Source organism: Osmerus eperlanus, chromosome 15 (genome assembly GCF_963692335.1).
Source record: "Osmerus eperlanus chromosome 15, fOsmEpe2.1, whole genome shotgun sequence".
NCBI lineage: Eukaryota > Metazoa > Chordata > Actinopteri > Osmeriformes > Osmeridae > Osmerus > Osmerus eperlanus.
In genome coordinates, this window is record NC_085032.1 from 16,888,482 (window position 1) to 16,903,062 (window position 14,581).

At 50.0% G+C, this 14,581-nt stretch overlaps 1 protein-coding gene across 1 annotated transcript; it reads left to right on the forward strand.

Annotated features, from left to right (window-relative positions):
* The first annotated feature begins 593 nt into the window (after nucleotides 1–593).
* Nucleotides 594–12,859, forward strand: plcxd2 (phosphatidylinositol-specific phospholipase C, X domain containing 2). Its single transcript, XM_062479604.1, has 7 exons — nucleotides 594–938; nucleotides 1,683–1,819; nucleotides 2,038–2,157; nucleotides 2,326–2,535; nucleotides 4,168–4,278; nucleotides 7,863–7,990; nucleotides 12,048–12,859. Exons 1-7 carry the CDS (start codon nucleotides 836–838, stop codon nucleotides 12,205–12,207), a joined length of 969 nt encoding a protein of 322 aa, XP_062335588.1. The 5' UTR covers nucleotides 594–835; the 3' UTR covers nucleotides 12,208–12,859.
* Nucleotides 12,860–14,581: the final 1,722 nt, after the last annotated feature.

Consider the following 14,581-nt stretch of genomic DNA (forward strand, 5'->3'; position numbering starts at 1 on the left):
ACTAACTTCTGCTTGCTATAAAGTTGTTGATTTGGTTTATGCAATATGCGTAAGTGATGCGTGCATAGTGAATTGAAGTGGGCTTATGCAAGTTAAGGTGGAAATGTCAGTTGATGCCATATTTTTATATTTATTCATTTTTCATACTTTAGTTTTCATTGGTTTAACAAGAAACCGTAATGCCTTGAGTTCTAGCCTATACGTCCCTCAATAATATAGTGAAAACTAATATGAGTGTACATTCGCACACTGGTGTGTGGATATAGAAAAGATGTTGAAAGTAAACCCAGCACAGAGCTCCATCTCTGTGGGAGACTCGGGTTTTATTGAGGTATAATGTTCCCGTGCTCCCTAGCTCATCTCCACCACTGCTCTTAATTAGGCTACACGACGCTTGTATCAGGTCCCTTTTATGACGGGGGGCCTCGGCTGTTTATTGGCCTTTTAACTTTTCCACACAAACCGGTGTTGCTGTCTGACACACTGCTAGAGATGCCTTCCGTCTGTCGCCTTCCCACGAGGAGGAAGAGGAGGAGGGAGGGGAGCGGTAACGAGACGTACTAAGAAGATTATCCACATTTATTAGCTAGAGGCGCGTTAGGCTTCCCGAGAAGGAGGGCGGGACACCTATTAACACAGAGAACCGCTCATGGACACCGTTCCACAGGTGTAGAGGGCCTATTTACCGAGGAGCGGCAACTGAGAGCTGGTCCAGATCTCGTGATGGTTTGTCGCACCGTAAACCTGAGGGAAATGGCTAGGACACCGACTACACACTGGCACCGGATACAAATTTGGCGAATCTGACAATCCAAGGTTTCTCAGAGGAGGCGATATGAAAACGCGACCCGCGGGAATCGGTAACGCCAATGCCGACTGGATGGGCTCGCTTAACCCCGCTCTCACGGCGATGCCCCTCAAGCACCTCGCGGTGCCCGGTGAGTGCGCCTTACGCTATTGTTAAAAGTGATTTGTAGAGGAGTGTGGGCCTGTTAGCGGCTAAGGGGATCCCCGCTGGCATAGGAGGCTAAAGCTTGCAACGTTTAACTCAATGAAATGGCACCTACATAATGTAGCTACTCCAAAATTTTATTATGGTGAGGTGTGTGTGACTGTCTTTCTCTCTTTATATTTCTCTTTCTCTGTGTGTGTGTGTGTTTTGTTTACTTTGTAGTATGTCTAATGACTTGAGGTTAATCTTTCATTACCTTGATGTGACCTGTTTTTGTGTGTGTGAGATAAAGAGAAAGAGAGAGAGAGAAATAGAAGAGAGAGAAGAGAGTCTCAGCTGATAGAGAGAGAGAGAGGAGTTACACACTTAGTAGCATGTGGACAAACACAGCCTGATCCAAGCTCAAGCCAGGCTCTTCAACACAACTCTCTGTTGACCAACCTTCTCTGTCCTACCCTTCCCCTCATCTCTTCCCCTCATCTCTTCCCCTCATCTCTTCCCCTCATCTCTTCTCCTCATCTTTTCTCCTCATCTCTTCCCTTCATCTCTTCCCCTCATCTCTTCCCCTCATCTCTTCTCATCTCTTCTTCTCATCTCTTCCCCTCATCTCTTCCCCTCATCTCTTCCCCTCATCTCTTCCCCTCATCTCTTCCCCTCATCTCTTTTTCTCATCTCCCCTCCACCTCTCTCTTCCCTCCTCCTTCCCACCCTTCCGTTCTGCCCACCCCAGGGTCACATGACTCCTTCAGTTTCTGGGTGGATGAGCATGCTCCGGTGGGACCAGACCAGATGGCCATCGTCCAGTACCTGGCCACTGTCTTCCGCCTCATGGCCAAGAAGGTCATGAAGAAGTGGTCCATGACTCAGGTGGGGCTCCACAGTGGTTCAGGGAAGTTCATAGTGGTTCAGAGTGGACAGTAAATAAATAGATGGTTGGAATCATTATAAAGGGGTAGTTTACATTCACTTACAGTAATATAGTTTGATATCTTACCCAAGAAGCAGTTTTTGAGATGCCTTCAGGTTAATGAAGTCAGTATAAACAGGAAGCTGCTGGTGTCTGCCCCTGATGTTGCTGCTGCTAGAACCTGACCTTCAGAGAGCAGCTGGACGCAGGGATCCGCTACTTCGACCTGCGAGTCTCCTCTAAGCCTGGAGAGACCGGAACTGAGATCTACTTCATCCACGGCCTGTTCGGCCACAAGGTGGGCCTGGGGGTGTGTGCTGGGACTGGCTTTGACTTCTGTCAGAGCGACCTTACACGCTGCATGGTAGCTGCTTATTGTGCTCCAGTCCCATTTCAATGGTACTTTGATATTTATTTACCTTCCTGACAACCCTGCCCACAAACACATACATACACCCCACCCCAGGTGCGAGACAGCCTGCTGGAGATGAACTCGTTCCTGTCGGCCCACAATAAGGAGGTTGTGTTCCTGGACTTCAACCACCACTACGCCATGGGACCGGAGCACCACTCTTACCTCATCAGCATGTTGCAGGAGGTGTTCGGCTCCAAGCTCTGCGGCACCACCCCCGTGGACCACATCACTCTCGACTTCCTGTGGGCCAGGAAGTACCAGGTCACCCTGGGTCAGGGGCTGTGGGGGTCGAAGTGTAATCTGGGCAATCCACCTTGAGGGGGGACTGGTGTGTATGTGTGTGTGTGTGACAGAGGGGGCCGGTTGCATCTTAGTGGAAGATGGTTAAGAGATTAGAGGATGGTCAGGAGCCAGTTAGAGTGGGGGAATCTGCCCTACACTGTAGTGTGTATGCATGCATGTGGATAACTGTGTGTTCTAGGGGTGTGCGTGTAATCCAGAGATGGCAAAAGTACACACATCCTTCACTCAAGTAGAAGTACAGATACTCATGTTTAAAAAGACTGGTAAAAGTTGAAGAACTGACTCCACACTTTCACTCAAGTTAAAGTAAAGAAGTATGAGCTCTGACATATACTTAAGTAAAAAGTAGCCATTACTACTACCCGTTTTATTGTCTCGCTGGTATCTGGACCTCACATCATATTAATACAATAAGACACTATACACATGCAGCGCATTCGCCAGGAATCCTTTTTGACACCGACAATATTGAACATCTACATTTAAATTTAGTCATTTAGCAAACGCTCTTATCCAGAGCGACTTACAGTAAGTACAGGGACATTCCCCCCGAGGCAAGTAGGGTGAAGTGCCTTGCCCAAGGACACAACGTCATTTGGCACGGCCGGGAATCAAACTAGCAACCTTCGGATTACTAGCCCGACTCCCTCACCGCTCAGCCACCTGACTCCCTTTGATTCCCATTCCCATCTCCCTCATATATGGCCATGGGTGATCAGGAATGTCTCTATTCTCAGTCATGTCGACATCGCTGACTCTCTCTCTCTCATCCATAACGTACCTTTTTATTAAAAAAAAAATTCACACAGTGAAAGGAGAGAACAGAGAAGTCTAAAACAGAGTAGATGAAAGCAGAGCAGAGCACAATATGATGCAAACAAATATTTGTGAAACCTATATTTTTTAACCTTTCAAAAATGTTTCGCATTTCTGGTGTACTCCAGTTCAGTGGACGGTGTAGGTGTGGACCCTGACCGTACTGGACACTGAGTAGTCATAAACATCACCCCATTAACCACACAGTCCTCCTGCTCTGTTCTCGCTTTCTCTCTATCTCTCTCTCTCTCTCTCCATCTCGCTTTATTTCTCTCTCGCTTCCTCTCACTGTCTTTCTGTGTTTGTGTGTGTGCATGTATGTGTGTGTGTGTGTGCGCGCATGTATGTGTGTGTGTATTTAAGTGTGTGTTTGTGTGCATGGGCATGTGAGTGTGACTCAGTAAGGTGATTTCCTGTTCCTGTGATCCTAATCTGAGGCCTCTTATCTAACAGGACTGGCGGGTGAAAGAGAGGGAGTGAGGGAGAAAGGTGGAGGGGAAGAGAGGGAGGGAGGGAGAGTGAGAGGGGAGGGGAGGGTAAGGGAGGGAGAGTGAGAGGGGAGGGGAGGGTAAGGGAGGGAGAGTGAGAGGGGAGGAGAGGGAGGGAGGGAGGGAGAGTGAGAGGGGAGGAGAGGGAGGGAGAGTGACAGGGGAGGGTAAGGAAGGGAGTACTGTGAAAAAGAGATGAACTTGGAGGAAGAGGGTGTGAAGTGATGAAGAGAGACAGATAGGTTAGACTAACAGAGATAATAGATCTGTCCTCCCCTCTCTCCAGGTCCTGGTGTTCTACCATCACTCCGCCATGCAGGGCTGTCCTCTCCTGTGGCCAGGGAGCAGGATCCCTGCTCCCTGGGCCAACACCACCGATGCCCGCAAGCTCACCCAGGTCTCACACACACCTTTACAACCTTTATTTTATTGATAAAGCACATTTAACACAATACAAATTGGTCCAAAGTGCTGTACATAGTGCATAGCAGAACTACGCTATAAAACAACAATTAAAAGTTTCCAAAAGCTAAAGAATAAAAATGTGTTTTTAAATAGATATAGGAGCAGACCTCACATGATAAGGGAGAGCATTCCAAAGCTTTGGCCCGGCCACAGAAAAAGCCTGATCACCCTTTAATTTGTAGCGACATCGTGACACATTTAAAAGCAAGTGATTTGAAGATCTGAGTGCCCTAGCAGGACAGTATGGCACAACGAGATCACAAATATACCTTGGTGCACAGCCAGACAACGCCTTATAAACAAACATAAGGATCTTAACATCAACTCTAAACTTAATGGGAAGCCAGTGAAGGGATGCCAAAACAGGAGAAATATGATCCCTCTTTCTAGACCCAGTCAAAAAGTACAAATGCACGAATTGCAGCTTCTAAATCTTTGCTTGAAAGAAGATTCTTCAACTTTGCAATAGATCTTAAATGGAAAAAGCTTCCTCTAATAACAGCACAAATTTGTTTGTCGAAAAATAGTGAAGTCAAAGATCACTCCAAGGTTTTTGATTTGGCGTCTCTCTCTCTCTCACACACACACCCAGACGTCTCTCTCACACACACACCCACCCAGACGTCTCTCTCTCACACACACACCCAGACGTCTCTCTCACACACACACCCACCCAGACGTCTCTCTCACACACACACCCACCCAGACGTCTCTCTCTCACACACACACACACACACACACACACAGACGTCTCTCTCACACACACACCCACCCAGACGTCTCTCTCTCACACACACACCCACCCAGGCGTCTCTCTCTCACACACACACCCACCCAGGCGTCTCTCTCTCACACACACACCCACCCAGACGTCTCTCTCTCACACACACCCACCCAGACGTCTCTCTCTCACACACACCCACCCAGGCGTCTCACACACACACACACCCACCCAGACGTCTCTCTCTCTCACACACCCCCACCCAGGCGTCTCTCACACACACACCCACCCAGACGTCTCTCTCTCTCACACACACACCCAGGCGTCTCTCTGTCACACACACACACACCCAGGCGTCTCTCTCACACACACACACACACCCAGGCGTCTCTCTCTCACACACACACACACACACACACCCAGGCGTCTCTCTCACACACACACACCCACCCAGGCGTCTCTCACACACACCCACCCAGACGTCTCTCTCTCACACACACCCACCCAGGCGTCTCTCTGTCACACACACACCCACCCAGGCGTCTCTCTTTCACACACACACACCCACCCAGACGTCTCTCTGTCACACACTCCACCCAGGCGTCTCTCTCTCACACACACACACACACACCCAGACGTCTCTCTCACACACACCCACCCAGGCGTCGCTCACACACACACACACACAGATGTCTCTCTCACACACACACACCCAGGCGTCTCTCTCACACACACACCCACCCAGATGTCTCTCTCTCACACACACACACACCCAGGCGTCTCTCACACACACACCCACCCAGGCGTCTCTCTCACACACACCCAGACGTCTCTCTCTCACACACACACACCCACCTAGGCGTCTCTCTCTCACACACACACCCACCCAGACGTCTCTCTCACACACACACACACCCAGACGTCTCTCACACACACACACCCACCCAGACGTCTCTCACACACACACACCCACCCAGACGTCTCTCACACACACACCCACCCAGGCGTCTCTCTCACACCCACCCAGGCGTCTCTCTCACACACACACACCCACCCAGACGTCTCTCTCTCACACACACCCAGGCGTCTCACACACACACCCACCCAGACGTCTCTCTCTCACACACACACACACCCAGGCGTCTCTCTGTCACACACACACACACCCAGGCGTCTCTCTCACACACACACACCCAGGCGTCTCTCTCACACACACACCCACCCAGGCGTCTCTCACACACACCCACCCAGACGTCTCTCTCTCACACACACACCCACCCAGGCGTCTCTCTCACACACACACACCCACCCAGACGTCTCTCTCACACACACCCACCCAGGCGTCTCTCTGTCACACACACACACACCCACCCAGACGTCTCTCTGTCACACACCCCACCCAGGCGTCTCTCTCTCACACACACACACACCCAGATTTCTCCCTCTCACACACACACACCCACCCAGACGTCTCTCTCACACACACACACACACACACACACACCCAGACGTCTCTCTCACACACACCCACCCAGGCGTCTCTCACACACACACACACAGGCGTCTCTCTCACACACACACCCACCCAGACGTCTCTCTCTCACACACACACCCACCCAGGCGTCTCTCTCACACACACCCACCCAGGCGTCTCTCTCTCACACACACACACACCCAGACGTCTCTCTCTCACACACACACACACCCAGACGTCTCTCTCTCACACACACACACACACACACACAGGCGTCTCTCTCTCACACACACACACGTCTCTCTCACACACACACACACACCCACCCAGGCGTCTCTCTCTCACACACACACACACACCCAGACGTGTCTCTCACACACACACACACACACACCCAGGCGTCTCTCTTTCACGCACACACCCACCCAGACGTCTCTCTCTCACACACACCCAGGCGTCTCTCTGTCCAGGGCCGGAGTGGGGCCACTTTTCAGCCCGGGAGTTTCAGGACCAAGACTGTCCCTTTTTTTTGTATACCAAACAGTGCTGGATGCAGCCTGCTTTGACTGGGGGTGCAGTGAACATTTCTAGGGGGTATAATGACTAAAGAAAGGGATCGCATTATTTTTTATATCGATACAATTTTTGAGACTGCTTAACGATCCGAGTGTTAATCAGGCACGGAGTCAGACGTTGTAAACATTAGGAGCTTTGCCCCAACCTAGGGCGTATGGGTTTGATGTGATGCAAGATAGGGACTTCTACAGTTAATGCGAGCGCGCACAGCGCGCAAGCGAAACTTTTTGCCCATTATTTGACCGCAAAATAGTTGAGCTTTATGTAAAATAAACAGACGTTTTTCAATTGGTAAAACCTTGTCTAGCGATGCCATCACTCCGGCCCTCACACACACCCACCCAGACGTCTCTCTCTCTCACACACACCCACCCAGGCATCTTTCTCCCTCACACACACACCCACCCAGACGTCTCTCTCTCTCTCTCACACACCCACCCAGACGTCTCTCTCTCACACACACACCCACCCAGACGTCTCTGTCACACACACACCCATCCAGACGTCTTTCTCTCACACACACCCACCCAGGCGTCTCTCTCTCACACACACACACACACCCACCCAGACGTCTCTCTCACACACACCCACCCAGGCGTCTCTCTCACACACACACACACACACCCACCCAGGCATCTCTCTCTCACACACACAAAGTTTGTCTGTCCTTGGCATGGGACCTAAGTATGTTTACTCCAACCACACACACTCACCAAGGTTTCTCTCTCCCCTCTGTGGTCCCCAGTTCCTGGACAGCACCCTGGAGGAGAGGAGCCAACACGGCTTCCACGTGTCCCAGGCCATCCTCACACCCCGGACCCAGACAGTGCTGCGGGGCCTGGCCAGGGGCCTAAGAAACCACCTGGTGGAAAGGTGGGGGCGAGTGAGTGTGTGTGTGTGTGTGGGGGGGGGTTAAGCATATGTATGTTTGTGAAGCGTGTGTATATGCGTGTGTGTGTGTGTGTGGAGGGGGAAGCGTGTGTGTGTAATGTGTTTGTAGTGTATATGTAGTGTGTATACTGTATGTAGTGTGTAAGTGTATGTATGAGTGTGTATATAGTGTGTGTCAGATGGGGGGGGGTCAGATGGCTGAGCGGTTAGGGAGTCAGGCTATTAATCAGAAGGTTGTTGGTTTGATTCCCGGCTGTGCAAAATGACATTGTGTCCTTGGGCAAGGCACTTCACCCTACTTGCCTCGGGGAGAATGTCCCTGTCCCTGTACTTACTGTAAGTCGCTCTGGATAAGAGCGTCTGCTAAATGACTAAATGTAAATGTGTATGACGGTGGAATAATAATAATGTGTGTAATACGCTGCCAGCAGAGGGCTCTAAAACTCAGATAAATCTTCATGAATTTCAAACAAAAGATTGTTGAACTCTCAACCGATTTTGTATCAGTTTCAAATCTAATACTTAAATTTATCATGTTTTCTTTGTATAACTCGTGTTATAAGCATGGTCACTGATGAATGCATACTTTCTCACCTTTACCCTGAACCCTCAGAATACAAGGACACCTTGGAGGAGATTCTGAGAGGGCAGACCAGAGGCAGGACACAGTTAGGCAGTAAGAATAGAAATAAAAGCTAAAACTAGCAAGTGAAGAGATGGGGAAGTTCCACAAATGCTGTGTTTGCAGAGCCTCAGTGACTTTAGTAAACTGCACTGGAGCATGTCAGTCTAACTGCACTGGAGCATGTCAGTGTATGTCAAGTTATCTGGGTGTGACTTCAGTGACTGCCTCTAACTTGACAAAGGCCTAGGGCAACGACAGAGGACACGGTACCAACTCAACTCTTTTTCCACTTTTATTTAGTAGGAAAGCAGGTTGAAAACCTTTGGGTCATAAAGAAAAAAGGAGGGAGAACATAGTTAGCTCCCCGTAAAGTAACGACTTCAGAAACATACAAACGAATGACCAGTAGCAAACATACTCATTGCACGCTATATAAAGCAGTTAAACTCAAGTGCACGGATCAGAAACAGACGCGCTTCTTTACTTTCACTTCGATTCAAACAAACAAAACAAACCCTGAACAGACAATCCTCTCCTCAAACGCACTGCTCACTCACCAATAGCGTCTCTGTTGTCTCCTGCACACTGAAGCACCCTGTCCAGATTTTACTTTCTGCACACCTGACGCTCATTAACTCAGTGCCTTTTTATGCTGGATGCTACTGGTGTTGCGCGATCATCCGCTAATCAGCGAATCACCTGACGCTCATCAACTCAGTGCCTTTTGTATGCTGGATGCTATTGGTATTGCGCGACCATTCACTAATTTGTCTTAACACCTCCCACTTGAGCTCCTGGTTTCCGAACCCAAGGAGGTCACAGTCAGTCATTTTTGTCACAGTTGCTCTTCAACAGGAAGTAGGATGACCAGACGTCTGACATCCCTATGAAGAACTGTGGCAGGGATCTTTCTTGCGTGTTTCTTCGTACCCTTGCCACCCAGAGTCACACCTTTGACCAACCTCATGACTGGAACAGGATAGCTTGGGAAGGTCCTCACACGTGCATCTCTCACAATGCCTTTTTTGTCAGTGTGGACACTGACCACCCTGGCCAACTTGTACTGACCTCTCAGGGCATTCTGGTCAGCCAGCCAGACCACATCACCCACAGCCACATTTCGCTGCCTGGTGTGCCACTTGCTCCTAATGAACAGGTTGGGGCCAGCCAACTGGCTCCACCTCGCCCAGAATTTGCTGCCCTCTGCCTGAATGCTGTCTCCTGTAAGGGTAGCCTTCAAAGCGGAAATCTCCCGGGTCCCCTCTCGCACCGGCCCTCCCCAATAAAAGAGAGTTGGGGCTAATGTACTCCACATAGTCTTACTGGCTTTGAGTCCTCGCTTCAATTGGTCTCTCATTTGCCAGGTTGGCTGCAATAAAGAGAAATGTTTGTAATTCCCCCCATGTGAAAACTTTGTTTCCTCCAAGGTTGTCCAGGGCCCTTTTCACTGCTCCGTTTCTGTGGGGGGAGTCTGCAGGATAGGGTTAGGGTTAGTGGGGGGAGTCTGCAGGATGGATGGGTTATGGTTAGTGGGGGGAGTCTGCAGGATGGATGGGTTAGGGTTAGTGGGGGGAGTCTGCAGGATGGATGGGTTAGGGTTAGTGGGGGGAGTCCGCAGGATGGATGGGTTAGGGTTAGTGGGGGGAGTCCGCAGGATGGATGGGTTAGGGTTAGTGGGGGGAGTCCGCAGGATGGATGGGTTAGGGTTAGTGGGGGGAGTCCGCAGGATGGATGGGTTAGGGTTAGTGGGGGGAGTCCGCAGGATGGATGTTCCAAACCCACTCTGTCCCGTGCTTGGCAGCTTCTTTTTCAAGCTCAGGCCTCTTCAGCCGAAGTTAGTGCCCGGATCAGACCACAGTTTACTGGGATGCCCTCTTATCGAAGTGAATCTGTGGTAGGCCAGCAAGAAACCCTCTGATGACTGGTCACTAACTACATCAGTGTGTTTTGCCCTCGAAGCCACGCAGCAGAAGACAACCCCCCAGACCTTGAGGGTGACTCTCTTCCTAACCTCGTCTCTCACTTCGTAAGGGCCGAACAGGTCCACGGTTGTAAACTCAAATGGTGCAGCTGGGCCTGTCCGCTCAGGTGGAAGGTCACTCATGATCTGCTGACAATGTTCCTCCAGAGGAATCTATGAAGATGCATTTCCTGCTGCTCCAACCACACTGAATTGTACATCTTCTTAATGTCTCCTAGAGCTGCATACTCACCTGACGCTCATCAACTCAGTGCCTTTTGTATGCTGGATGCTATTGGTATTGCGCGACCATTCACTAATTTGTCTTAACAGTGTAACTGCACTGGAGCATGTCAGTCTAACTGCACTGGAGCATGTCAGTCTAACTGCACTGGAGCATGTTAGTCTAACTGCAATGGAGCATGTCAGTCTAACTTGACCCTCCTGCAGCTTGTCTCCATGGAGACAGTGGTCTGGGAGGAAGTCTCCTAATTTTGCGTTTCCGAGGAAACGGGATAGTTTATTATCTCAAGATAAACATTCTTCCTTCCTGCATCAGTTCTGTCTGCTGCTGAGGTTAGTGGAGGGTGTGGGCACTTCAGAGTGTGTGTGTGTGTGTGTGTGTGTGTGTGTGTGTGTGTGTGTGTGTGTGTGTGTGTGTGTGTGTGTGTGTGTGTGTGTGTGTGTCAGAATGAGTTTGGGAACAATGGGCCAAGCTGGACTGGAACTGTCACTTACAAACACCCAGACTGTCTCTTACCTTCAAATCTCCCTTCTCTCCTCCTCCTCTCCTCATCCTCCTCCTCCTCTCCCCATCCTCCTCCTCCTCTCCCCATCCTCCTCTCCCCATCCTCCTCCTTCTCTCCCCATCCTCCTCCTCCTCTCCCCATCCTCCTCTCCCCATCCTCCTCCTTCTCTCCCCATCCTCCTCCTCCTCTCCCCATCCTCCTCCTCCTCTCCCCATCCTCCTCCTCCTCTCCCCATCCTCCTCCTCCTCTCCCCATCCTCCTCCTCCTCTCCCCATCCTCCTCCTCCTCTCCCCATCCTCCTCCTTCTCTCCCCATCCTCCTCCTCCTCTCCCCATCCTCCTCCTCCTCTCCCCATCCTCCTCCTCCTCTCCCCATCCTCCTCCTCCTCTCCCCATCCTCCTCCTCCTCTCCCCATCCTCCTCCTTCTCTCCCCATCCTCCTCCTTCTCTCCCCATCCTCCTCCTCCTCTCCCCATCCTCCTCCTCCTCTCCCCATCCTCCTCCTCCTCTCCCCATCCTCCTCCTCCTCTCCCCATCCTCCTCCTCCTCTCCCCATCCTCCTCTCCCCATCCTCCTCCTTCTCTCCCCATCCTCCTCCTCCTCTCCCCATCCTCCTCCTCCTCTCCCCATCCTCCTCCTCCTCTCCCCATCCTCCTCCTCCTCTCCCCATCCTCCTCCTCCTCTCTCCCTCCTTCTCCCTCCCCAGGAACCTCCCCAGCATCATGTTGTGGGTGGAGGCCCAGAGGCCAGGTGTGGGTGGAGTCAACATCATCACTTCAGACTTTGTGGAGCTGCTGGACTTCTCCAACAGGGTCATCACTCTGAACAGGCTGCTACTGGCTGAGCAGGCCCGCAACCCCTGCTGACCCCTGAACTCTAACCCTTCTGACCCCTAACCCGCCTGACCTCTGTCACACCTGACCCCTGTCCTGTAACTCTCCTGACCTCTAACACACCTGACCTCTACCCTTTGATTCTGACCATGAACCTGCAAGAAGTTTGGTGCAAAGGCTTTGGATAAAAGTGTTAAAGGAGCAGAGATCAGATCTGTCTCCTCTCCAGATTCCTCACCTCCATCCAACATGGCAGCTGCACTATGGATCACATGACCCAGGGACTCTGATCATGTGACAGACTAGCTCATGTCAACATGCACACTTCACTGGTGTCACTTCTTCATTGGTACGTTTTAATGCAGTGATGCTATAAAAATATGAGCTGTATAAGAAATTACAGAAGGTGTCATCTTTATTTGTTATAACTTGTAAAGAGCATACAAATAATAGTCTTAGAGATTTGTGTGGGTCTGTGTGTGTTTGTGTGTTTGTGTCTGTGTGTTTATGTGTGCATGTGTGTGCGAGCGTGTATGTGTGTGTTGCATGTGTGTGTGTATGTGGCTTGTGCTGGCTGGATTGTGGTTGTCTACTGTACATTCCTGTGATCCTTGTTGGAAACAAGAGGAAAAGAATTAGTGAAGGAAGAGAGAGAGACGGAGGAGAGAGAGGAGGAGAGAGAGAGGAGGAGGAGAGAGAGGAGGAGGAGAGAGAGAGGAGGAGAGAGAGAGAGGAGGAGGAGGAGAGAGACGGAAGAGAGAGGAGGAGAGACAGACCGAGGAGGAGGAGAAAGAGACAGAGGAGAGAGACAGAGGAGGAGAGAGAGACAGAGGAGAGAGAGAGAGAGAGAGAGAGAGAGAGAGGAGGAGAGAGGAGGAAAGAGAGACCGAGGAGGAGGAGAAAGAGACGGAGGAGAGAGAGGAGGAAAGAGACCGAGGAGGAGACAGAGGAGAGAGAGGAGAAGAGAGAGACGGAGGAGGAGAGAGAGGAGGAGAGAGAGGAGGAAAGAGAGACCGAGGAGGAGGAGAAAGAGACGGAGGAGAGAGAGGAGGAGAGAGAGGAGGAAAGAGAGACCGAGGAGGAGAAAGGGACGGAGGAGAGAGAGACGGAGGAGGAGAGAGAGGAGGAGGAGAGAGGAGGAGAGAGAGACCGAGGAGGAGGAGAAAGAGACGGAGGAGAGAGACCGAGGAGAGAGACGGAGGACAGAGGGGCGGAGGAGGAGAGGAGTAGGAGGAGAGAGGAGTGAGGAGAGAGAGACGAAGGAGAGACTTGTTTGTGTGTGTGTGTGCGTACGGCCCATGGTAAGGCTAATGGACTTGTAATAGAATAGAATATTTTTCTTGTCATTGTACACTGGACAACGACATTCGAGACAATCCACCTCAGGTGCACTGAATAAATACACAAGTTTATAAAATAAGATCAAATGTAAAAAGATTATAAACACACACACATCCTTCACATTCCACTATTGCACAGAGCCCTAAAATTGCACATAAAAAGTTACAATATTGCACTTAAAAGCTTGTATGTACAGCAGCATTTGACTTGGAGATGAAGAGACTACAAACACCTATTACTGTAATTTACATTTCTTTAATGTTTAACTTTTAAAAGCTCTTATTTTTTTCATGAAAAGACCTCTTTCAAAACAGCCTCCACAGAATCACTCAGGAATTTCAGAATTCGTTCTGGAATGCTGTCCAACATTCCACCACCATCACAGCCTCGGGTCTGATGTCATGAGAGAGGCTGGTCCAACAACATGGGCAGCCAGGATGGTTCCAGAACAGCAGGACACAGCCAGGGCTAAGAAGAAGAATCAGAATCAGAATGGGATTTATTCGCCATGAAAGTTTGCACAGACAAGGAATTTGCTTTGGCAGGAAGGTGCATACAATAAACATATACCTAAAATTTAAATATGTGGACTATCTATACTAAGGGTACATAAACTAGCAGTACTAAGTGGGATTAGAATAGAATTAAATATACAATAAAATAAAATATAAATTGCCGTAAATTACAATATAAAAATACAAAAATACAAATATTACAAAAAATACAAATGTAAGGGGATGGATAGCTCAGTGGCAGTTTACACATCAAGAGGTTCCAGGTTCAAATCCCACCCCTCCACTAAGCCTTGTTGGTTAAAACTGTCTGGCTTTATACATGAAGATGTCATCATCATTAAATCATGGAAAATGGTGGAATCAACTCCCCACCTCCATCAGGGACACTGACTGTCTCCCCACCTTCAAGAAAAGGCTCGAGACGCACTTGTTCCGGGAGTACAACGGCACTTAGGAATGCTTGGCTGGACCTGATGTTAGTTTCCTCCAGGATCACAATGACTCGTATTGAGAGACTTGTTGCTCTTGCTGGTTAGTTGTAACGGTTTCAA